The sequence below is a fragment of the Ictalurus furcatus genome, chromosome 27 (assembly GCF_023375685.1).
Source record: "Ictalurus furcatus strain D&B chromosome 27, Billie_1.0, whole genome shotgun sequence".
In the NCBI taxonomy this organism is placed as follows: Eukaryota; Metazoa; Chordata; class Actinopteri; order Siluriformes; family Ictaluridae; genus Ictalurus; species Ictalurus furcatus.
In genome coordinates, this window is record NC_071281.1 from 5,688,071 (window position 1) to 5,714,958 (window position 26,888).

The 26,888-nt window shown below is 42.0% G+C and overlaps 1 protein-coding gene across 1 annotated transcript in view; it reads right to left on the reverse strand.

The window, feature by feature from the left end:
- Positions 1–26,888, reverse strand: part of phf21aa (PHD finger protein 21Aa) — a 50,098-nt gene that overhangs the window by 8,161 nt on the left and 15,049 nt on the right. Inside the window, exons 5-12 of the mRNA XM_053616501.1 lie at positions 10,866–11,036; positions 10,166–10,624; positions 5,682–6,125; positions 4,798–4,977; positions 2,991–3,042; positions 2,754–2,833; positions 1,955–2,012; positions 167–333 (exon numbers count right to left, since the gene is read on the reverse strand). Of these exons, the coding sequence (XP_053472476.1) occupies positions 167–333; positions 1,955–2,012; positions 2,754–2,833; positions 2,991–3,042; positions 4,798–4,977; positions 5,682–6,125; positions 10,166–10,624; positions 10,866–11,036 (1,611 nt within the window). The remainder of the gene's footprint in view (positions 1–166; positions 334–1,954; positions 2,013–2,753; positions 2,834–2,990; positions 3,043–4,797; positions 4,978–5,681; positions 6,126–10,165; positions 10,625–10,865; positions 11,037–26,888) is intronic.

Here is a 26,888-nt window from a genome sequence, read left to right on the forward strand (position 1 = left end):
GCACTGTACTCTTCTACAGTTATAATGACTTATAAAGCCACTGTCAGTGGTCATTCTAGCGTCATTTATCTATACAGCTTCATGTGTCACATAGGGAGTGCTGGGTAATCCTGAAGAGAACAGGGGAGTGTATCAGTGGGTGCAGTAGTCTCCCATAGCTACTTACATCCCCTACTGAGCTCAGGCTGAGACGAGGGCTGGATGGGGATGGATGTGATGAGAGGGATTGTGGAAAGATGGGGAAGTGAGGACCCACACACGCTGGGTGTAGGCTGGTGGGGGTCAAAGGGCTGATGCCCCTCTCCACCACACTGCTGGGTTTGGGTGGGCGACCTGGGTGAGATGAGATAGACAACGAAAGGGGAAAAAAAAATAAAATGGAAAGACAAATAAGAAGAAACACTGGTATGTCATACCTCTGATGAGCCGTCCTCGTTGGCTAGCAAAGAAACAGGAGTAGGAATGGGAAGAGAATGTTAGACAGTAGAAAACTGCAAAGCAGGGGTTCAACCTCAACAAATCAGTACGTAACAATCATTTGTTATGTACCACTTATTACAGTGCCAATATCATTAATGCAGTGTCATTAGTTTATTCACATGGGTTAACAGGTACGTATAATCATTAATAATTACAGTTCATGATTTCCTTTCACAGGTAAATGCCTCGATTCATTTCTCATCCGACTAAATTTTTAAGAGCACTCCTGCTGCAGGTCATAGAGTTAAGCCGTACAAAGGGAAACGGGACTCTTTGTACAATGTAAAAATGGTTGAGGATGGTTGTGTACCGAGTGGCAGTTATCATGCGTAGCCTATTCAAAAAGTATCCTATGTGAACATTAAAAACAAAACCTTAAACAAAGAAAGAAAAAATGCGCACATCTTTGTCAGATCTCAAAGCTCAGGCTCTGATGTTTAAACAGTATCTTTAACAGAGAATGTGTGGGCAGCTGACCTCAGAGCAGAGGTGCCATGTGTGCACCCAAAGATATTCACAAGTGTTATGTACAGAGAAACCCATGCATTAGAGCAATTATGATTAAAAAAAACATTTTTGGCAATTTATCTCACTGTTATTATTATTGTTATTACCGCTTGAATGTAAACACTTAATAATAAGTACACTCAAACAAACTGAAGTCTGTGTCATCCCCTTGAGTTTTAGCAATACGAAATGTAATAATCAAGACAAACCTTTTAAATTACGTTACAGGAAACTGAGATTTCTACATGTAAACTGAAGCACATACATTAGAAAGTGACCATTTGTAATGGAACGAGAAAACGTACAAATAATAAACTGAATTAGAACGCAGGGTGGACAAGATAATGGAATTATTGTGCAAAGCTAAAGGTTCGATTGGTTTTAAAGCCAAGAGAGAGAGAAAGAAAGAACTCAGTTAAGATAAATACAGCGATCCTGACTTGGATGAAAATGATTTGCAGAAAATTTCAAAAGTGCTTTGGGTTGTAAGGCATGTAGAAACATCTGGCAAGCTATACAGCTCGTAAGCGTGTAAGAAACAGTTAAAGACAACAAATTGCCCCTCAAACAACTGCTTTTAAGAAGCCAGCAACACATTTTAGTAAATTTGAACGTACAACCAGTTTAGATACAGTATAAAGATACTTCTCCCTCATAAAACTAGAGAACCAGCTTTCTGATGCTGTGCATAAATAAATACCTCCATGTTTTGACAGTAACACTCTGCAGCCATTCTGCTCAGTATCCCTCAAAGTGCAGAGGCATTAAGCAGTGCATGTAAACAAACCTATTACATAAATCAATTACAGACTGTGTGTGTGTGTGTGTGTGTGTGTCAGTGACTGCACATTGCTGGTAGTATAATTATGTCAAAATGGCAAAAGCTGTGCATATAAAAAAAAATAATAAAAGAAGTCAAATATAGTGCAGTGTGTGCACACAGCGAGTTATAAACTGATATACTCACCTCTCTTATTGTACTCTTGATTAGCAGAATTCAGGTAAGACACTGTGCTTTTCTTACGCTGAAACACATAGACAGTTAAGGAATTATCCTCCACATGTTTTTATTATACATACACTTGTATCTGTATGTGTGTGTATGTGTGTGTGTATGTCTGTGTCTCTGTGTGTGTGTATGTGTCTATGTGTGTGTGTGTGTGTGTGTGGGGCGCACGGTGGCTTAGTGGTTAGCATGTTCACACCTCCGGTCACACCTCCAGGGTTGGAGGTTCGATTCCCACCGTGGCCATGTGTGTGTGGAGTTTGCTTGTTCTCCCTGTGCTGAGGGTTTCCTCCGGGTACTCCGGTTTCCTCCCCGAGTCCAAAGACATGCATGGTAGGCGGATTGGCGTTTCCAAAGTGTCCGTAGTGTATGAATGAGTGTATGAATGGGTGTATGAATCACTGCGCCCGGGGGCCATCTTCAGTTGTCATGACTCAGTCTTGCTACTGGATCATGGCGGTCATCGGGAAGTGAGAGTGAGGCCGATGCTGCGCAAGTCTTCCTCACTTTAATCCAATTCACGCGCAAGTCGAGTTCCAGTTTGTGTTCTCCATAACGGAGGCGGAAATGGAAACTTCGGTCTTCGTCGAAACCAACGGACGAACTCCTGTGTGTGTGTGTGTGTATGTGTGAATGTGTGTGTGTGAGTGTGAGTGTGAGCGTGTGTGTGTGTGAGTGTGAGTGAGTGTATGTGTGAGTGTGTGTGTATGTGTGTGAGTGTATGTGTGAGTGTGAGTGTATGTGTGTATGAGTGTGTTACCTCTGGCTCAAACACTGCTCCACTATACACGGGATTTGCTGTTGTTCGTCTCTTTCTCTCTTGACGTTTGCTCTGAATCTCTGCACATGAGAAACAGAGCTGAGGTGAACACAGTGAGACAGTCGGAGACAGCTGATTGCTTGAACTGTACCGAGTATCATTCTGTATCAAATGCACGGGTAGAATGTGTCTTCATACTACAGACACGCCAAAATGGAGACCCACACACACACTCACCCTCCAGATAGTCGTGTGTTACGAGCCCCAGAGACAGCATGAAGGCCAGTTTCTGTAAGGAAAACACAGCAGAAAACATCAGTTACTGATGATAAATGACACGTTAGCAAACGAGGAAGAGATTCATCTTTTACATAGCAATATTCTGGTGGGACGCAACAACAACAACAGAAAAAAGTCAAAACCTATTCTCATTGATATGTGAGTGTATCGTATGCTTGTGTGGTCAGTCATCTTTAGTCAGTCGTCTTAGAGTCAGTAGATAGAGTCAATAGAGTCAGTAGGTAGTCGTCAATAGAGTCAGTCATCTTTAGTAAATAATTAGAGATGTACCGATACTAAATTTCTCAGCCGATACGATAACCAATTATTCAGAGTGATATCAGCCGATACCGATAGTTGTGCCTTTTATGCCTTCTCTTAAATGAATAATAATTAATTCCACAGTTCTGATGTTGTTTCACAGTAACTGGTCTCATAAACAGAAAACACATTACTCCAATTAACATGAACACATGAACTAAATTCTGAAGATTAAAGTAAGATTTCTTAACTTATTGAATGTTATTAATTCATATTAACATTGACTGAAGTCTAAAAAACCTCCTGTTAGTCTCGCACTCATTCACCACTAACACAAGCATTTCTACTTCATCATTAACATCAAACTGGTAATATATATAATATCAACTTTTTTATATATTAACATTAACTGGATATGAAATATACTACTCTACAAGTATGTTTTTCTGTGCAATATATACCTTTTTGTCAACGCATCTTTCGTTTACTCTATCGAGCGTGAACAATTGCCTTTATCGGCCGATACATCGGTGCGTCTCTAGGAAATACCTGACAAGATCCTGATCAGGGTCTCTGTTTGTTTACGTGTTGGAACCAACTAAGTGTGTTTGGGGTGTTGGAGTAGCTGTAAATTCTCAGCCAGTGCTGGACATCCTGACTCTTACAGGCTAAACTGTGAGAACCTTTTTATTTTTTTACACACATACTACTGCGCATTAAAGCTCTGAACACAATCATCATAATCAAACTGAAAAAACTGTAAGGGTAGACTTCTTTGGCTGAGGATGTGTTTTTAATAAGTTTTAATACACTCTTTCACCCACACGCGCACACACACACACTCACTCTATGAGATATCTAGACCTACAATTCTGACATTGTTCATCATTCTTAATCTGTTATTACACTAGAAGCACACTCTGTACCAGGTGACACACTGCACATCCAGACCGCATCAGAACATTAGTGATATTTCAGAACAATTCATCAGGTCTGAACATGAGCAAAATGAACTTCAAGACAATATCACTTCCTTATTTAGGACACCATTTTGTTGAACACCACAAAAGAACACTAAATGACAGATTACCTCATACTTTTACACTTGTAGACATTTATCATTCATTTGTCGTTATATTGTGCGATGACGGAGGTTCTGAAGACTACAGTTAATCATGATACAAGGTTTATGGCTCCAGCTCAGTTCTGGTCCTATACATAAGCACGAGATTCATTCTAAATATGTTTAAACAACTGAATATCAAAGAAATTATGCTGGGGACTATACACCTATACATCAGACATAACTTATGCCATATGTATAATATAAAATAAATGCTATATGCGTTATTTTCATCTGTGATGTTTAAGAGGAAAATAAAACATTTGATGATTTACTTACACTCACTATTTATATTATCTTAAAATCTGATTTAAAAAATTAAGAAACAAACAAACAAAAAATCTCATTCTGTAGTGAATGGAGGAAAAAGCCATGCCTTACCAGCGGGTTATCCTGACTTGGCTTGGGTGTAGGGGTGTGTGAAGTTACAGGTGTGTTTGTGTGTGACTGGGTGTGTGTGCTGGAGGTTGGAGAAGGGACAGGTGATTTCATTGGAACTGGGCAAGGTGCAGGGCTGCTGGTTGATGTCTTTGGCTCCACTCTGTCTACTGTGTCAGGTGTCTGAATGAGACAGAGACGACGTGAATATCAGCTCTAATCTCATGCCCCCTTGCTCAAAACATCTTTCGTGTCAATGGCTGCTGAACATCTTGATGTCAAAGACTAACACAACATCTTTGCAAAAATATGTTAGTAAAAGATTTTTTAAATCTAAGAGAAGTAAAACCAAACATTCATTTTATTTTATTTCCCACCTTTTTTTTATTTCAAAAAAAAGAAAAAGGAAATGAAGGCGTGTATACAGTCGAACAAATTCGACAAAGTTTGTTGCCAAGTATTTCATTTCTATCGTCAATATTTTAGCCCGTAAACCTACTGAAGCAACACATGGATGTCTATAATAATCTGAGAGTGCAGATATTTGCACATTTTATTCACCACGTCAACAGAAATGAACTGAAAACTGAAATGAATGCTCCAGCGTGTAAAATTAAAAGTGTCACAGACCAGTTGTAACGTGACCTCTGGTATAAAATGGTTTTAAGATGCAGACCTGAGGTACCTCGTATCTGACCACTATCATTTAAGACTTTTAATGAAGACTGAATAAAGCTGTGCTGAATGTTATCGAGTGAGCTTCTCTCCTCCTGGTTAAAAGTTAAAACAAGTCCTGATGCACACTAATATTCACATAACCTACTATCTAGCTATAGTTCTATGTGCTTACATGTAATGCTTAGTTGAGAGGGCGATGTTGTACTCACAGGGGTAATAGGGCAGGGCTCGCTGCTCCGGGCTGTGTGAGGTGTGCCTGCGTTTGCAGAGTCGGCGTTAGCTTGAACAGAGCATACAGCATGGGGTTTGCTGGGTTGGGGCGAGATGAGAATGCTGGGAAGCTGTGTGTTGTGCTTTGTGCTGCTAGTACTGAACTGACTGATGTTGGTGCTGAGTGTCATGGTGATGCTGGGGCAAGGCTGGATTATGTTAAAGCCAGGCTGGGCAGTGCCAGGGCACGGCTGGGTGGCGTTAGTGGTTCCAGGCGGGGCATTGGCAGTGCCAGGTTGGGGATTAAAAATGTGGAGTTGGTGCACTGGGCCTGTTGAGGGCAGCAGAGCTGAGCTGAGCTTGGCAGTAAGGAGCACAGGCTGCTGAGATGAGGCCAGGATTGGCTGCAGTGCTGCTGGAGCCACAGATGTTTTGGGCATTACCTGTTCCAAATGTTTAGTGGAAAAAAAGGAAAGAGAAAGATAGAGAGATTCACAAGGTTAAGGAGTAGCATCTGCTGCAGTTAACAGCACAACACGATCCGTGACATTTCATTTTGACGCTTTCAAAGAGACAAAACAAGAGAGCGATTATGTAGCGTCTTCATCTACACTGGCTATGTCAGTATACGCTGGCTTGCGTAAAGATTCCACCCCCTTGAACTTTCCCACATCTGTAGCATCTAGCATTGGAAGCCTGCAGAGATTGTTCTAGAACATACATAAACAAAGCAAATCTGGGACAAAGTTCTGGACAAGTACGAGTCAGGATTCGGTTCTAAACAGAATCCTGTTTTGAACACCCATGAAGCACCATTAGATTCATTATTAGACTGTGACTCTGCCTAGAGGAGGCCAGCCATCAAATGACAGTGATCAGGTAAGAATGGCATTCATCAGAGAAGCAATTCATGATGTATAATGCCAGTTAAGTCCATTTCATTTGCAGGTTGTTTCAGGGGGGTGAATACTTACAGTAAGCAAGTCACTGTGAACGCATCAGCAGCAGGCCACAGACAAACTAATTAAGATATCACTGGTCCACATAAAATGGCCAAGTATGCAAAAAAAATAAGAATGATGTAAACACTGCAAGCCCAGTAAAAATAACAAATGTCTGGTTTTCGTTTTGAACAGTAGACACACACAATACAGTCATCAACTCAGCAATCTCAAACAACTAACAGGAGGATAATAATAAATAATTAATACACATTTTTAAAAAGAATTCAAAAAGTTTTTGTGCGCCGCAGTCGATGACTCGAGCGAAGCTGGTTTACCTGAACTTTTCCGTGCTACACTCACCATCCACTTTATTAGGGACACCTGCGCATTCATGCAGTTATCTAATCAGCCAATCAGGTCAAGAGTTTCAGTTAACCTCAGTTCACATCAAACATCAGAATGGGGAAAAAGTGGGAAATATCTGTGACTTTGATCGAGGCATGGATGTTTGTATCAGAAGGGCTTTGTTTATTTCAGAAAGGCTGATCTTCTGGGATTTTCACACACAACAGAGTTTACACAGAATGCTGCGTGGAAAAAAAAAGAATAACAGTGAGCGAGGGACAGTTCTGTGGGTGGAAACGCCGTGTCGATAAGAGAGGTCAGAGGAAAATGGCCAAACTGCTTCAAGCTGCCAGGAAGGATATAATACGTTTACAACTGAGGTGAGCAGAAAAGTATCTCAGCATGCACAAAACATCGAAGCTCGAATTGGATGAGCTACAACAGCAGAAGAACACATTAGGTTCTGTTCCTGTCAGCCAAAAACAGGAATCTGAGGCTATCATGAGCACAGACTCACCCAAACTGGACAGCTGAAAATTGGAAGAAAAAAAATAAATCAGTCTTCAACTGTCCAGTCTGGGTGAGTTGGTGCTCATGATAGCCTCAGATTAATGTTCTTGACTACCAGGAGTGGAAGGAGTGTCCATGAAGCATAGCCAGGGGTCTGTGAGGTTTTTTTTTCTTGTTTTTTTTTTTAAAGCACCCCTATTATGCTATATTAAAGTGCCTAATTTTGTTCTAATTTTGTTTGAGAGGTCTCATACAATAAGTTTACATGCATCCAAGGTCAAAAACATTTTGCAGCATCATCTCTTTTTCTCGTTCAAGGATCTGTTCACTCTAAACTCCTCCTTTCAGAGAGCCTACGCTGCTCTGATTGGTCAGATGTCCGAGTCTGTTGTGATTGGTCTATCGCTTACAGTGCGTGTCAGAAAGGAAACGCCCACTACCAAATCTGAATTCCAGCTTAGTAATAATGTCGGTTTTACTTTACCAATTTGAGGCCGAGTAAAGATAATCCCGGACCACCATCCCAAGCACGACGAGAACAGGACGTTCCTCAGTGGTGAGTTTGCATGTAGTTGGACAATAACGTGAGCAGAGGCTTACAGCTGTGCACTGGCTGCACACTTATACACTACGCATCTCTTTAATGAATAATCGTTTCGCAAATCCCGCATTGATTTCAGCTAGATTTAAGAAGGTCGGAGTTGAACTGGTGTAGTATCGTTTTAAAATTAATTCTAACCACTGACGCTTTACATGCTCATCCTTTGTGAGTCCGTGCAAAGTGGTTTTTCTGTTGCAGCTCAAAAAACAACATCTTCGAGACATGAACCTAACTCTAACTCTTTCAGGACGAAACCTTAACTGTAGTTGTTCGCGAGCAGCCTATGAAGACCAGAGGCGGGGTTTTTTGTTACAAACCTACATAGGTTAGTACAGAAAGTAAGTCTAATTACAAACGACTTGTTTCAGCTGTTCAGAATCGCCTCCTTCTTTTGGGAGTCAATAACTCTGTCATGCGCTTTGATTTTTGAAACTTTGCAGACTTTTTACAATCACAACAGCGATATAACACACTACATGCAGGGTAATATCTGAAAAACCTTAAAAGGGGCGCTTTAACTTTTACACTGTTACAGTGCTGGAAATCACAACCCACAAATATCAACGTTAATCAATAAATATCAAGTTCTTGTACAGTGAACTCCACTAATATTGGCACCCTTGGAAAATATGAGCAAAGAAGGCTGAGAAAAATTGTCTATTGTTTCACTTTTTGATCGTTTGTTCAAAACAATTCACAAAAATACTCTGCTCTCATGGATATCAAACAATTTCAAACACAACACAGGTTTATCAAAAAATATATATCTTTGTTAAATATAGGTGTGCCACAATTATTGGCACCCATATGAGAATTCAAATGAGAAAAATATATTTGAAGTATACTCCTACTGATATTTTACATTTTTAGTACACCTGGGTGATTAGGAACAGGAAATTGTTCAACCATGACTTCCTGTTTCACACGGGGATAAATATGAGGAAATACAAAGGCCAAATTCCCTTAGCCATTCATAACAATGGGTAAGACCAAGGAATATAGCTGTGATGTGTGGCAAAAAGTATCTACTCTCAACCAAAAATAAACTTGAGCGTTTTCAGTTTGCCAGACACTACTGGAACTTCAAATGGGATCGGGTTCTATGGTCGGATGAAACCAAAACAGAGCTTTTTGGCAATAAACACCAGAGGTGGTTTTGATACACACAGAGAGGTAGCCATATGGAAAAGTACCTCATGCCCACGGTTAAATATGGTGGAGGATCTTTAATGTTTTGGGACTGTTTTTCTGCCAGAGGACCTGGACATTTTGCGTGGACCTCGAAATGTGAAGGATCTGGAGAGATTCTGTATGGAGGAATGATCTCAGATCCCTTGCCATGTATTCTCCAACCTCATGAGGCATTATAGGAGAAGACTCAGAGCTGTTATCTTGACAAAGGGAGGTAGCACAAAGTATTGACTAAAAGGGTGTAAATTGATGTTAATCTATATATAACAAATATATTTTTTTGATAAACCTGTGTTGTGTTTGCAATTATTTGATATCCATGGCAGCAGAGTATTTTAGTGAATATTTTAAACAAAAGATCCTCAGGTTAAACAATAAGGACAATTTTTCACAGCCTTCTTTGCTCATATTTATCAAGGGTGCCAATATTAGTGGAAGGCACTGTAGTTATTAGCCTGTTTGTCTAGGCATAACTTGTTTTGCTGGCAGAATCTGTAGGAATTCAAAACCTCTATGGTTATATTTAATAGCCAAAATATTATTGCACACATTGGAACAATGAGCTGAATATTTGAATAATTGGATTTTGTTTGGAGGGGGTCCATAGAATTTATTTTACGGTTAAAGGGATCCCTGCTTGCTAAAAGTCTGAGAACCCCTGCTTTACACACTAGTCATGCTGGCTGGGATGGGGACTGAGGGGTTTCCATGGGAACAAACTTGCAGTAGAGGAGCTCAGTTGTCTGTCTGGTGGACAGGACAAATTTAGGAACTCTGACTGGCAGAGTGCCAATGAGTCACGCGCAATGTGAATTTAAAAACTGGGACTGTACCCTAACTAAAGATATGGCTCCATTCCTCGAAGTATTCATTTTTGTCATTAGTCAAAAAAAAAAGAATAAATCAACAGGAATAACAAGGTTTTGTAACAATAACGTATTAAAAGAAATCCGTCTTTCTTCGTAGTTTTCACTATGACTGTAGAAACCAGAGTAAAAAAAATCCATACTGTTTTCTCTGCTTTCTCATGTTTATTAGTAAACCTCTCACCACTGCCGGACGCCACTGCTGACATGTACACACTGACACGTTCACTTACAACAATGGTGTTTTTGGGAACAATCCGCACAGGCTCAGTTCCCTGACTGGCTGGCTTGCTGGCTGTCTGGAGACCTATCGATGAATTCTGGGGGTCTGAGTTTGGAAGGCTGGGGCGGGGCGTATTGGTGAGGGTGGTAACCATGGCGATGGTGGGCGTAGGCATCATGGCAATGGGAGTGGTGGGTGTGGCAGCTCTCAGCATCAGAGGTAGAGTCTTAGTGGCAATGACTGGAGTCACACTCACGGAGTTCTAGAGAGAAAAAAATCATTCACATCATTCACACATACAAGCACACAATATAGAACCACAGTATACACACCTCAAGATCACGACTATGATCTAACTACAATTTACCAAACTTAATTCTTAAGTTTAGTTTAGGCAGGAAGTTGTGATATTGTACCTTAGAAAAGTGTAACTACTTCTACATTTCAGCAATACATAATACATAAGTCTGGCATTTTTAAAGGAGGACGAAGGGGACAACTACTTGTGGAGTGTTGAGGTGAGTTGGAGGAAGAGAGCTCTGGTTCTGGTTGGAGATCAGTGTAGTAGTTTTGCCATCGGCCTGTAGAGGGAGCTGCGTGTGTGTCTGGAGCCTGATCTCCGCCGATTCCTGCTTCACCAGCAAATCTCTCCTCAACTGCTCCACCACCTTTTTCTGGGGAAAGAATACAGCAAAGCTGTGAATACACAAGCTCTGTTCTAAAGAGGTGAGAAGTGTAATGACAGCCCCACAGACTTGAAGAGGCTCCACGCATACACCCACTCGGCCAAGCCTGCGCTGCTGTGTGGATTTCGACTCTCTTATTGCAGCAGTCTATAACAGATGGTCAAAGTGTTTCTGTCCCTGCTGTGACTGTATTTTATGAACCTATAAAAAGGAAAAATCTCTTGCAATATAAACAGGACTAATGTAAAGCCTCTAATCCATCCATCCATCCATTTTCTGTAATGCTTATCCTTCAGGGTCACGGGGAACCTGGAGCCTATCCCAGGGTGCATGGCGCACAAGGTGGGGTACACCCTGCACAGGGTACCAATCCATCACAGGGCACAATCACATACACATTCATACACTACGGACACTACGGCCAATACATGCCAATCAGCCTACCATGCATGTCTTTGGACTGGGTGAGGAAACCGGAGTACTCAGAGGAAGCCCCCAGAGGGCAGGGAGAACATGCGAACTCCGCACACACAGGGCTGCGGCGGGAATCGAACCCCCAACCCTGGTGGTAAAACCTCTAATAATATATAAAAGCCACAACATGTGATCCTGGTGCAGTATGTTATGAATTTGACTCACTCTACATGTTTCATTCTCAACACACATTCTCAATGTCCTTCTATTGCAGGGCTGTAACAATTTCCATTCCAGAAGTACCCTCTCTGTACTGCCACAAGGTCAGTGATACGTTAGGTGGATGCTTCTTATATAGTCGACTCTGTCTGTCAATCAGAGTGGGAGTCAGATTCACTGCTCATTCTTTGACTCAACTAATGACAAGAACTCAGAAAAGGAATGAAAGAGAATAGGTGATATGATTGGGTAAATTGGGTAAAGTGTAGGGCTCAGTAAAAAAAAATAGATTCTCAGATCTATAATCGATCTTCAATTCAACGAAATGATATACTTAATGTGCGTGCTTTACTTGAGAGGATGTGAGTATTATCTGTAGTTTGCCTCTCGTCCTGAAGATGTCACCATCTTTCATGTTTTGAATTTTTGAAAACGGTTTTATTTCTTAAACATATTTTAAGTTTTTAATGAACTGTTGGACTTTTACAACGTTTTTTATTTATTTTTTACAGTAATGTGCAGTTTGTGCTTACATTGTGTGCATTGTATGCACATTTTTATGATTTCTTGTTACAATGTTTGTTACTCAAAGTAAAAGTAGAAAGTATATAACTGTGTAGGCCCTATTAATGTAAATGTGTATTTCAGTAATATAGCTGAGTAGGAGGGTTTCAGGTACCCGCATTTATATTAAAACATGGGTTCCATGTCTGCAAAACTCAGATTTGAAATGAAATATTGATAACTAATTGATCTTGAATCAAAACCATATAAATAAGAATTGAATCGCCAAATTGGTCACAATATCCAGCCCTAGTAAAGTCTGTGTGTGTGTGCGCGCGCATGTGTAATGCTCCTTATAGATATAAAATAGCATGCGAAATCAGAACAATGCAACAATGAAAGCTTTCACATGATGCTGGGTAAACTGACTACAGGGACATCATTAAAAAGCACACACTCTAATCATAAGACATAAGCATGTCTTATATACCATGAACACAGTTAAAGAGACTCTCTCTTTCTCTCTCATTCCATAGCAGTGACTTTAGAAGAAAAAAAATGGACCCAAGTGACATTTTGCTGATACCAGAATTCTGTTTTCTATTCCGTTGTTTTTCAGTTTATAACAAAGTAGATTGATTAAAAGTCACAACAAACTGAACCATTAAACTATAAAAGGAGTCTTTTATAAAAATAAAACTGTATTTACTTGCTTTCTGGTAAGTTCAGATTTGATGTGGGGTTTAGAAAAAACTCCTAAAAACTCTCCTCTACAGTACATACAACGTGTTTCCGTATGGCTGACGCTGACATCAGATGACGTCAAAGAACAGATCTTCAAAGATTTGACCCCCTCGCAGATCACAAGAGGAGCTCTCACTCCCATGATGAACAGCTTCTGCAGTGACGGAATACATGTACACCTCTGACAAAAATGGAGAACATTAAGATGAGCAGATCGGCTGGATTTCTGAGTGATTTGTTTGCAGCCTTCCTCGGCTGTTGTTGCAAGAGGATCCCGAAATAGGAGCGCCAAGATTATGTAATGCAAAGATATACATGTTTCATGTTCCAGAAGCTCTTAAGAAACTGAAGTTTTCTAGTTTTAAAGAAGCATGCAAAATAAGAGACGGTACACAACCTGCAGTCTTTGTTCCAGTCATGAGGTCAAAGTCAGATAACACTGATGAATTAATATGTGAAAAATATATTTGAAATATATTCCCATTGATATTTTACATTTTTAGTATAACTGGGTGACATGAAATTATTCAATCATTACTTCCTGTTTCACAGGGGTATAAATATGAGGTAACACATATGCCAAATTTGTCATAACACAGCCAAGCCACGACTCAGTTTCCCAGGAGGCACCGCGGACTACAAACATGGCCGCTGAGAACTACACTTCCCACACACGACGCATGCGCTCGCTCTCCCCAGAGTTCTAATCGCACACACCTGCATCCAATCACACACACACTCTCACCACAGTGAGACGGGTGACCCGCTGTGGCGTCAAGCCATTGAAGGCCACGGTAGAATGATTAGCGACCAGAACCAGCAGCTAGCCATCCTGACTGCGCAGGTGAATAGGTTGGTTCAAACCGCGCCGGTCGCTACACCGATGCCTGCGCAGTTTCTGCCCATACCGGCACCTGAGAAATATGCCGCGGATCCGGCACACTGTCGGGGTTTTCTCCTCCAATGCTCCGTTTTTTGCGAGCTACCCAGGGATGCCGGAGACCCGGAGAATCACCCACTTCATGGAGCTGTTAACCGGGAGAGCTGTACTCTGGGCCACGGCTGAATGGGAGCAGAGAAGCAGCACCATCAAGTCCTTGGAACAGTTGCAGATCGATTTCGGCTGGTCTTCGATCACTCTCTGGATAACGAGGAGACAGGGGAGGAAATGCTAACCCTAAAGCAGGGTGCACGCTGCGTTGCGGATTATGCCCTAGAGTTTCGCACTATCGCTGCCAGGAGTGGATGGAATGAGCCAGCTCTCAAGACTATGTTTCGCCAGGGATTGAACCCAGATGTAATGACAGAGCTGGCCTGTCGCGACGACCAATTCACCCTTGTCTCATTCATTAACTTGGCTATCTGCCTAGATTGCCTGCTACAGAGCTGCCGCACAGTACGCAGCGAGGCTGCTGTTGCGGTGCAAGGCATTGCCGCTGAACCCATGCAGCTGGGGCGTGCGCGGCTCAACGCAGAGGAGAGAGAGAGACGACGTTGCGAGTTTCGTTGCTTCTACTGTGGTGAAGAGAGGCACCTCATCAGACAATGCCCTCTCAAGCAGTGGTGTGACCTAGGAGATAGCGGGATGGCTAAACCACATCAGCCAGGGGTGAGTTCGGGTCCTTCAACCCAGAGCACATCTCAACCTGCATTTGTGTTACCTGTCATAGTTGAATACTCAGAGTTGTCTTGTACCTTAGAAGCGCTGATTGACTCAGGAGCGGTGGGGAATTTCATTGATCAGAACACTGTACAGCAGTACAACATCCCCGTTCGCCCACTAATTCAACCCCGTGAGATCCAGGCCATCGATGGAGCCCCTACTGGGAAGGGGTTCGTCTCCATTTGTACAGAACCACTCATCCTCCAAACCAGCGCGCTTCATCGGGAGAGCATAGTGTTTTATGTCACGGTGTCCGCCAGACATCCAGTGATTCTCGGCCTCCCCTGGCTGGAACAGCACAACCCAGGTATTTCATGGACTAACATGGAGATCACGCACTGGTCCACCCACTGCATAGCACATTGCCTACAGACACCTGTGATCTTACTAGCGGCCACCTCAATCGAAAGCCCAAGTAAAACCGCTACAGTCCACATTCTACCCGAATATCATGACCTCAGCAAAGCGTTTAGTAAGGAGAAAGCTAGCGGATTACCACCTCATTGACCCTACGACTGTGCCATAGATCTGCTTCCAGGAACCACGCCATCCCGAGGAAGGGTGTATCCATTGTCACAGACTGAGCAGAGAACTATGGAGGAGTATATTCAGGAGGCATTGCAGCAGGGCTACATAAGACCATCCACATCCCCTGCGTCAGCAGGATTTTTCTTTGTGGACAAGGAGGGAGGAGGGCTCAGGCCATGCATCGATTACAAGGGTCTTAATCAATGCTGTATCAAGTAGCGCTACACTCTTCCGTTAGTTCCGGTCGCCCTCGAACAACTCCGAGCTGCCACCATCATCACTAAACTGGATCTCCGCAGTGCATACATCCTGGTCCGGATCAGAGAAGGAGATGAGTGGAAGGCCACTATGAATATCTGGTAATGCCGTATGGGCTCTCTAGCGCCCCTCGGTCTTTCAGTGCCTAATAAATGACGTCCTAAGGGACATGCTGGGACGTACCATTATTACGTACATTGACGACATCTTGATCTATTCCAGTTCCCAGGAGGAGCACGTCCACCATGTCCAGAAAATACTACAAAGACTCCTCAAGCACCAGCTTTACGGCAAAGCCGAAAAGTGTGAATTCCACAAGGACACCATCTCGTTTCTGGTGTACATCATCAGCCATGAGGGCTCACCATGGACCAAGGTAAAGTACAGGCAGAAGTAGAATGGCCCACTTCAGTAACTGTGAAGGAGCTACAGAAATTCCTGGGTTTTGCAAACTTTTACAGGTGGTTCATTAGAGATTTCAGCTCCATAGCACACCCGTTGACGTCCATGCTGAGAGGGAGGCCAAAATGCCTGTCCTGGAATACAGCTGCCCAAGCAGTACTAGAGCAACTCAAGAAGGCATTCACAACCGCCCCCATCATCAAATACCCCGACCCGTCCAAGCCGTTCGTGGTGGAGGTCGATGCGTCCGAGACTGGAGTAGGAGCCGTCCTCTCACACGGTTCGGAGAGATGCCCATGCTCCACCCTGTGGCCTTCTTTTCCCGAAAACTGTCACCAGCAGAGCGAAATTATGATGTGGGCAATAGAGAACTTTTGGCCGTAAAGCTAGCCCTGGAGGAATGGTGGCATTGGCTGGAGGGGGCAACACACCCCTTCTCCATATTCACAGATCACAAGAACCTAGAGTACCTACGTACCACCAAACGTTTATCACCTCGTCAAGCCCGCTGGTCACTATTCTTCGCTAGGTTCCAATTCACCCTGTCGTACAGACCCGGGTCAAGAACACTAAGGCGGATGCCCTCTCTCGACTGGACGGCACTGAGGTTCGGAGGAACCACGAGGAGTTCATTATTCCCCCACCCTGCATTATCAGTGCCCAGGAGTGGGAGTTGGATCAAACCTTAGCGAGCATTCCCCAGTCACAGGTTCCAGCAGCATGCCCCTCGGGAAGACAATTTGTGCCCGAGCGGCACTGACAGGAACTCATTGTCTGGGCCCACACGTCTGCTGCCACGGGTCACCCAGGTGCACACCTACCATCTGTTGCGGGCCAAGTACTGGTGGCCTAACATGGAGAGGGAGGTACGCCGAGTAGTGGCTTCATGCTCATCGTGTGCTCAATGTAAGGTGCCACGAACACTACCGGCCGGTAAGCTCAAACCCCTACCCGTACCGGAACGCCCCTGCTCCCACATCTCCATTGACTTTGTCACAGACCTTCCAGAATCCCAGGGTAACACGACCATTCTGGTGATGGTGGACCGATTTTCAAAATCCGTAAGGCTCAACCTGAGGTAAAATTTTAAGCCCTACTTGCCCAAATACTAAATGGTGTTGGTTTATCATGCAAATAGAGCGCACATGCCCTAATTACTTCTAAGCACTTCATTTTGCTTGTAGCTGTTGCTGTGTTTTTCACAAATTTGTGGATGACATGCACTGTATAAGGTTATATATATAATATGTGCTGTTGGGAAGTAGGGGCATGGGTGGGTAGGCAGGGTGGGCCAGAGCTGCAAATGCTAATCAAATAGAGTTGTGCAATGGGGCAAGACACCAGGCTCACAAGACTACCACGTGGTTTCAGAAGCATTCATATACACTATGTGGCCAGAAGTATGTGGACACTTTGTATGCTGTGGAGTTATAATTTCCTTCAATGGAAATGAGAGGCATAATCATATTACAGCATTACAATGCCCTGTACACAAAGTGAGCTCCACGAAAACATGGGTTGCCAAGGCTGGAGTGGAAAAATCCGAGAAGCATGCACAGAGCCCTGACCTCAACCCCACTGAACACCTTTGGGATGAACTGGAATGCCGACTGCACCCCTGGCCTCCTCGCCTGACATCAGCACCTGACCTCACTAAGCATTAAGCGTTTGTGGCTTAATGTTGAAATCCACACAGCCACGCTCTAGTGGACACCCTTCCCAGAAGAGTGGAGGTTATTATAATCTGCAATGGGATGTTTAAAAAGCACGTGTGTGAGATGGTCAAGTGTCCACAAACTTTTGGCCATATAGTGTACAACATGTTGGCGTTTTATCTCTGGAAAGTTGTCTAGACCAGAAACTGCCATGTTCAACCTTTACACATTTCAGTACAAACTAGGATTCATAGAAATGACAGCAGTGGTGCCGTTCCGCGAGCAGCTACGTAATGATGTGTGCATGGTGGTGTGCTTATATGTGCGTAAAAACAAGCTATGAATTTGTATGCCAGAATGTGTAAAAGGTTTAGAACTTCTTCAAGCATATACAGTGTGACACGGTGAATAAGTATTGCAATAGATGATGCAGTCTCTCTCTCTCTCTCGCTCTCTCTCTCTCTCTTTCTGCTGAAGACATGCTGCCTCCTTTTTTTCGGATGTTTTTTCCTTTGTCCTTAATGTCACTTCATTTTTCATTTGATAGCGATAATACCTGAGCACGCACACACACACACCCAAAGACTAGCTGTGAGGATCTTTCTGCTTGCTGTCACTCTCTGTGCTGGTATTTAACCAGCTCTGAGCTTCCGATTAAAATTCCACTCACATTGCCTGCTTCCTCACACACACATCCACCCCACATTTCTCTCTCTCAGCACTAGTGCACATCTAGTCATTAGGAACAGCATGGAAGTGCTGATCTGGCTCTCACAGGCTGATTCACAAAGCATTCTATCTTTCATTTCAATTAACCCAAAACTTAGACAATCACGATAAGAGAGGAGGGGAGTGTGGGTGCACAGCCGGGAACATAGCTCTCTTTTGAGATTCATCCATTTTCTTAAATAAAGATTTTTTTTAAAACATGCACACACACATTATTTTTTTTTTCCTATATCCAGACCAGTGGGTTTTTCAAACCCACATACAGCTTATCTGCAGAGTCGTGTGTGGCTGTGGCTGGGCTTTCAAAGCCTTAACAAAAGGAACAGATGCCACACATTGCTCAGTCCAATACCTGAGACGCAGCTGAAGCACTGAAACAGCTGCTGGTTTATCGGGCTTCATTCCAAATAACCAGACAACACTCAGGCCTGCACAGAAATCAGGATTCAGAGAATGACACAAGAGGGTAGACGAAAAAAACGAAAAGAGGTAGAATACTTTAGTGTGAAGTGTTTCTCTTAAACATGTACAGTAGATGTAATCACACTTTTTTTCCGTTGAGGAATTGTGATTATCGCTCCATCAGGATTAGTCAGCGTTTCTGCATTTTTGGAGAACAGAAGGGGAGGATCTTGAGTTTAAGAGCAGGGGAACAGGCATGGTGTGAAAGTCCTATAATAATGCGCACTGTGTCATTATTACTTCGAGTGTTATTCCTCAGTGAATGATGAAGTCTCTGCCATATTCCTAATATCATAACTTAAGTTCAGTGAGGATTTGTAGGTTTGTGGCGCTGTTGCATCCCCAAACATCACAAGTCCTAACCATGGGTTTGTAGTTATTATATAACCATGCTGTTTTCAGTGGGAGTTTTTTTTGTGATCGTTGCGGCCAAAAATGCTTGATTTTGCTGCGGCTTTTTTCAAAATTTGCGGAATTGCAATTGCACGAAATTGTTTGTTGTTAATGAGAACTTTTAGCTGTACTCATGTTCGACGCACATGAATCGAAGAGGGCTTTCGCTGATGCACGGTGTGATGATGTCTCCGCCCAAATTTGCGGAAAATCTGTGGTAATTTTGAAACATTGCAAGCGCCTGCAAATATTGTGATGTTTTCTTAATTTTGCATTAATTTTTGCTCTCGCAATTCAAAAGCCTGGAGGGACTGCATTTTTATTGAACTACAATTAGAAAAAATAATATACCAAAAGATGCCAGTATCTAGGTGACATTATACTAGCAATAAAAGTAAATTACATGAGAATTACGTAGAGTGAACAGGTGTGTGCTGTTAGATTGATTATTTAAACAATTGATAGCTCTGAATGTCGACTCTTGGTTTGAGCCCTGGGTTAAACCTGTGAAGACTGCATTTGTTGTTAAAAAGGAAAAACCTTAATACAGGAGACCTGTCTATTGGAGAAAAGCAAGCCATTTTGAAGCAAAAGAAAAGAGTAAAGAGGGAAAATCAGTCAGAGTCACAGCCAATACAACAATTTAGAATGTCCTGAAAAAGAAAGAAACCACTGGTGTACTAACAACCACTTATATAAATTACAAACTCCTGTCCAATTAATGGCTACATACTGTACATACATTTAATAGGATGAAACACAAGTAACACAGACCCCCAGGGCCATATACAGACCCCCTGAATTTACTGAAAATACTGAATTTCTTAGTGAATTTGCAGACTTAATCTCAAACCTGGTTATTTCTGTAGATAAAGCATTAATCGTCTGTGATTTTAATATTCATTTTGATAACCCCGAAGACCCTCTGAGAACAGCGGTTGTGTCCATCTTAGATTCAGTAGGGGTCAATCAGAACGTAATCGGACCTACTCAGAATGGCGGTCATACTCTTGACCTCATACTAACATACGGATTAAATATAGGAAATATTGTAATTTTTCAGTAGTCTGAAGTTGTCTCAGACCATTATCTTATCTCGTTCATAACACATATTGATCATAATATTTCCACCTCGCCTCGCTACTGCGTAAAACGTACTTTCACATCAGCTACTGCACCGAGCTTCATAAATAACCTTGCAGAGACATCAATTAGATTTGGATCACCGTCTGATCCGATAGAACTCGATCAGGCGACTGAATGCTTAGAGTCAACACTCCGCTCAAAAGAAAATTAATTAGAGAGAAAAAACTAGCACCCTGGTATAACGATCAAACGCGTAACTTAAAACAGACCACTCGACAATTAGAACGTAAATGGCGTGAAACCAAATTGGTAATATTTCAATCAGCATGGAAGGAGAGTCTACTGAACTATAGAAAATCTCTTAGCGATGCTAGAAAAGTCTATCTCTCCACCTTAATAGGAGATAAAAACAATGCTAGATTTCTATTCAACATGGTAGCAAAATTAAATAGGAGTAAAACCACCACACAAAGAAGCACTCAATCATTACATAGCAGTGAAGATTTCATGAAATTTTTCATTGTTAAGATTGAAAATATTAGATGTGAAATTCGGGCTATTAAATTAAAACCATTAAATTAAAACCATTAAACTAACCCTATAGACGATAATATAGCAATAACAGATCAATGTTTAGAATGTTTTACTCTTCTTAGAGAGACCGAACTAGCTTCATTAATCTCTTCAGAAAATTCATCAACTTGCATACTAGATCCTGTACCTACATGTTTCTTTAAGCAGATTTGTCCTGGAGTAATTGAACCACTTTTAAATATAATCAATTCTTCCCTTAGCACTGACTAAGTACCTAAATCACTTAACCCTCTTACCCCTAAGTTCCCACAGTATTATGTCCCATAACCCTATATTCCCCAGAGAAACAGCACGCCAACCCTGAGTTCCTGGGCCAAAATCAACATTTTAATTTTAAAATTTTTGGCCTTGAAACAACTTATAATAATGTATTTGTGTAATATTACTTTGAAAATGAAGCAGTTCAGTGTTTTTACTCCACTTAGAGCACAATTCTTAACTAGAGAAATGACGAAAAATGCTCGCTAAAATCCTTATACTCCTTTAGAAGTACCATACAAGCATCAGCGTGGTCAATGCCTTTGAATACATTCAAGTAAATAATAAATAAATAAATAAATAAATGCATTTTAGCGCAAAAGTCAAGTTTCTGGTGATAATCAGACCAGCGGGTACTGTTTTCACGAATGCACAGAGATGGTCCCGTTATGACTCCAGACCCCTGCAGTGTCAGTCGCACTGGTTGATGCTGAAGATGAAGACGGATCAGGGTCTGAATCAGGAGAGTTTGCATCTCTATCAGTTTCGGTTTCAACATCGCCTGAACTTTCACTGCTGTCACTATCTAGAATCCTCGCTCTCGCCTGTGTAACTGTGTATGTTTTCTCTTTTTTTCCACTGTTTTAGATGTACCTGTGTTCACTGTAGGTGTAACTTTAGCTTGAACACGATTAGCTTTTCGCGTTGGCATTTTTAGTTCACTTCTACTAGTACACCAATATTCACGCTTGGATCAGCTTCATCGTAATGCCGGCATAATAATGTAATCACGTCGTGACGTCATGACGTGATCAACCTTCCGGGTCAAAAAATAATAATTAAATAAGTAAGGAATCATAGCAGAGTAATGCCGGTACACCGGCCTTACGGGGATAACGTTTACACTGTAAATCCTCTATATCGGCCTTACGGGGATTTGGCATAGACGACCAAGCCGGTATTTCGTCCTTACGGGAATAGATCAAAGACGGGCAAGCCGGTTTTTCGGCCATATGGGGTAAGAGGATTAAATTAGCAGTTATTAAACCCTGATAAAAAAAAATGATAAAAAAAACCTTTCTGTAAAGCTGCTTTGAGACAATGTCCACTGTAAAAAGCGCTATACAAATAAAATTGAATTGAATTGGTTAGCACGTTCGCCTCACACCTCCAGGGTCGGGGGTTCGATTCCCACCGTGGCCCTGTGTGTGCGGAGTTTGCATGTTCTCCCCGTGCTGCGGGGGTTTCCTCCGGGTACTCCAGTTTCCTCCCCCAGTCCAAAGACATGCATGGTAGGCTGATTGGCGTATCCAAAGTGTCCGTAGTGTATGAATGGGTGTGTGAATGTGTATGTGATTGTGCCCTGTGATGGACTGGCACCCTGTCCAGGGTGTACCCCGCCTTGTGACCGATGCTCCCTGGGATAGGCTCCAGGTTTCCCCGTGACCCTGAAGAAGGATAAGCGGTATAGAAGATGGATGGATGGATGGATGAATTGAATTGAACATAGGGTTTAAATAAGTAGCCAAAATAAGAGGGATCTGGTTTTATGCTTGAAACTTCTGAAGCTTGTGGCATCAACAACTAAAAATTTGTGCACTTGAATGGTTCATTTTATGTACTACAGGACCAAATCCCCTGTACTTCATCCTGATCTGATACGAGGCTACTACATTCATTCGTCTTTCATTCATTTTGCGCAACTGCTTTCTCCAGGTCAGGATCAGATACAGCTAATCCTAACATTTATTGTATACCACAGTCCCATCCAAAAGTATTGGAACAGCAAGGCCAATTGTTTTGTTTTTGCTATACACTGAAGACATTTTGGTTTGAGGTCAAAAGATGAATATGAAACAGACCACACAGACCAGAATTTCAGCTTTCATTTCCTAATATTTATATTTAGATGTGTTAAACAACTTAGAACATGGCACCTTTTGTTTTAACCCACCCATTTGTCAAGTGATCAAAAATATTGGAACATGTGACCGACAGGTGTGTCCTGTTAGATTGATTGTTTAAGCAATTAATAGCTCTGAATGTCTACTCTTGGTTTGAGCCCTGAGTTTCACCTGTGAAGACTGCATTTGTTGTTAAAAAGGATAAACCAACATGAAGACCAGAGAGCTGTATTTTTGAGAAAAGCACTTCATTTTGAAACTGAGAAAAGATGGAGAATCTATCAGAGCACTAGCATTGGGCACAGCCAGTATAACAATTTGGAATGTCCTGAAAAAGAAAGAAACCACTGCTGTACTAACAACCAAACAGGTCAGCCAAGGAAAACAACAATAACTGATGACAAACATTGTATCACCTGCAAAGAAAAACCCACAAACGATAGTCAGTGACATCACCGACCTCCACAATGCAGGGGTGAAGGTATCACAATCCAATATTCAAAGAAGACATCAAGGGCAGAAATATATAGGCCATACCACAAGATGCAAATCACTCATCAGCAGTAAGATTGGAATTTGCAAAGAAATACAGAGATGAGCCACAAAATTTCTTGAACCAAGATTAACCTCCACTAAAGTGATGGAAAGGCCAAAGTGTGGAGGAAGAAAGGATCTGCTCACGATCCAAATCATTGAAGCTTATCAGTCAAGCATGATAGAGGTAGTATCATGGCTTGGGCTTGCACGGCTGCTTCTGGAACAGTCTCACTAATCTTTATCGATGATGTAACTCATGATTGTAGCAGCAGAATGAATTCATAAGGAACTACATTACAGGAATGATCTGTCTGCCAATTTACAGAGAAATGCATCCAAATTAATCTGGAGGAACTTTATCATGCAGCAAGACAATGATCCAAAACACACTGCCAACTCAACAAAGAACTTCATCAGGGGGAAAAGGGGAAGGTTTGAGGCTGGCCGAATCAATTACCAGACCTTAACCCAATTGATCAGCATTTCACCTCCTGAAGAATCTTTAGTAAATGCCTGGAAAAGCATCACAAAGGAAGAATGCAACAGTTTGGTGTAGTCAGTGGGTCACAGGCTTGATGCAGTTTTTGCAAGCAAGGAATATGCAATTACACACTGAGTGTTATTTACTTTCAGAAATTTATGACTATCTGTTCCAATACTAAAAATTGGGTGGTCTGCCACCAGCGGTGCCATGTTCTAAGTTGTTTAACACATCTAATGTTCACATCAGGAATGAAAGCTGAAATTCTAAATGTTTGTCTCAACCATCTTTTGATCTCAAACCCAAACGTAAAGCCTCAACGTACGAGTTCCAATAATTTTGGAGGAGATGTATACCATTATGTTTTCAAATGATATATTCACATCTAGTGTTGATTTTCTCTTTAATGTCCATTCCATTGCTTTATTAGCTTTAAGAGCTGCTGGAGGCCCTGATACACAAAGTGCTTTTTAGCAGACAAGCTGGCGTGCAAGCAAAGAAATGCACACACACACACACACACACACACACACACACACACACACACACAGTACACACTTTGTTATGACTGAAAAGAAATTACCTGCTATGTGCGCACACGCACACGCACACACACACACACACACACACACACACACATTCTGACTGGTTGTGAGAAACTCATTTATTGTTGCTAAGAAACAAAGTCTTTAACTCCATCTCTCCCGTCTAATAGCTATTTTTGCGTTGTTATATTTGATATGTACCTCTGAAGTGATCAAATGAAGAAATAAGAAAATAAAAACAAGACGTTCTTAATTTGATTCCCTATACTTCACATATGGATCATCAGCAAAAACAAAGAGACACAGGAAGACCAGCATGAGGATGTTGGATCAAATAAAACGAGGGAGGCATAAAGAAGAGAAAAGGACAAAGCTCAGGCAGGGTCACAGCCTCATTTATGTCTTTCTAAATGAGGATCTAGCAGCAGTCCTAAGCACCAATAACTGGTGGTGTTTAAGAGTACTCAGCATGAGTGAACAGAGTGAGCGAGGGATTGAGAGGGAAAGCGAGAGAGGCAGGAAGAAGGAGGGAGATCAATAAGCGACAGGTGGAAAGTGTTTTCATGAGGAGATTTCACACTGTGTGAATATACAGCTCGTCAGACATACTGCAGAGAGACTGCTCTCGCTCTCTCTTTCTTTTCCTCTGTTGCTTGACTACCTTTCTTTTCACCTTCTCCCACTCAAAAGGCTTTACTGCTACAAAATCTAGATTCAGCACCGGTGCCAGGTTTGACTGGGCCACTACAGTGGCTTCTTCTTGTATTTACTGGTCTACTATCAGTTTTTAGCAAAAGTTTCCAAACAAATTCTCTTGCTGAACATTTAGACAGGAATAACTGACTAGGCCAGACGCCAATGTGTGTGTTCACAGTTTCTCTCAATTGCTTACACACATTAGTGTAAATAATATCTCACTATCTAAAATGCTCAGTTCTCAGGACACCACTCACACACACACACACACACACACACACACACACACACACTCTGCAAATATACTGGAGCAAAATGAAACAAACACTGGCTCCAAAACCACGAAGAAAATAAAAACAAAATGAAATGTTTCTATCAAAAAACCACGTCTGTATGGCGTCGGTTTCACGTCACAAGCATTGTGGTCACATATACAGTACACGCAAATCATAGACTCTTATACACGATTGAAAAAATATCTAAAAAAAAATTAACAAAAAGAACACACAATAATCTGAATTAAAAACTGTTTTCCTTGGTTAACTTACTCTGATGCTTGCTCTCTCTATTTTTTGGTAAATGGGCTACACTTATATAGCACTTTTTTAACCTTAGCTGTTCTACAAGTGCTTTACACTGGTTCTCATTCACACACACACACCAATGGTAGCAGAGCTGCCCTGCAAGGAGCTAGCTTGCCATCGGGAGCAACTTGGGGTTCAGTGTCTTGACCAAGGAGACTTCAGCACGTGGAGTCATGTGGGTCGGGAATCGAACTGCCAACCCTATGATTAGTGGACAACCCGCTCTACCACCTGAGACACCCACGCTACCATCACCACCCATTTTCTGCTCACAATTTCATTGTCTTTCATTCACGCTTCAGTTTTCTTTGCCCTCATTCCCAAGTTCTTGCTTATGATTACAAAAATTACATTTCATGCAGACCAGGGGGCGGGATTAAAGTCTCCATTGGTCTACTGGTTCTAAACCGACAGCCCTTCTCTAGCCAATCAGTAAGCTGGGAGTAGATGACATCACAGACGCGTGACTTTGATTGACTACTTCTGGTTGGAGTTCTCATCAACTGAGGATGGCCCCAAGTGGTGCAGGCTGGAGATTGCTGAGATCGCTGAGGATGGTGCCGCTTGAAGTACCATGGGAATGGTTTTGGACCTCAATTTCACACGAACAGTTGCGCTGTGCTTGCTGGGACTATGGTTGCTGCTATGGCCTTAGGACTGCAATTACCACATACAGTTTTGCACTCAAGTCTCCTTTAGTGAACAGTGGATCGGTTCAACAAAACAGACTTCATATAAAAACTATAATGAACTTCCCTTTTCTTTTACACTATCTGTTGTTACCCAGATGAGGATAGGTCCCCTTCTGAATCTGGTTCCCTTCAAGGTTTCTTCCTCATATCATCTTAGGGAGTTTTTCGGCTTGCTCAACAGGGATAAATTCACACACTTAAAATCTCTATCCTGTCTTTATATGTTTCTGTAAAGCTGCTTTGAGACAATGTCCAATGTATCCATGTAATGGATATACTAATAGACACAGGTGATGGATATACTAATAATAATGATAGACACAGGAGATGGATATACTAATAATAATCATAGGCACAGGTGATGGATATAATGATAGGCACAGGTGATAAATATACTAATAATAATGATAGGCACAGGTGATAGCTATAATGATAGGCACGGGTGATGGATATACTAATAATAATGATAGGCACAGGTGATGGCTATAATGATAGGCACAGGTGATTGATATAATGATAGGCACAGGTGATTGATATAATGATAGGCACATG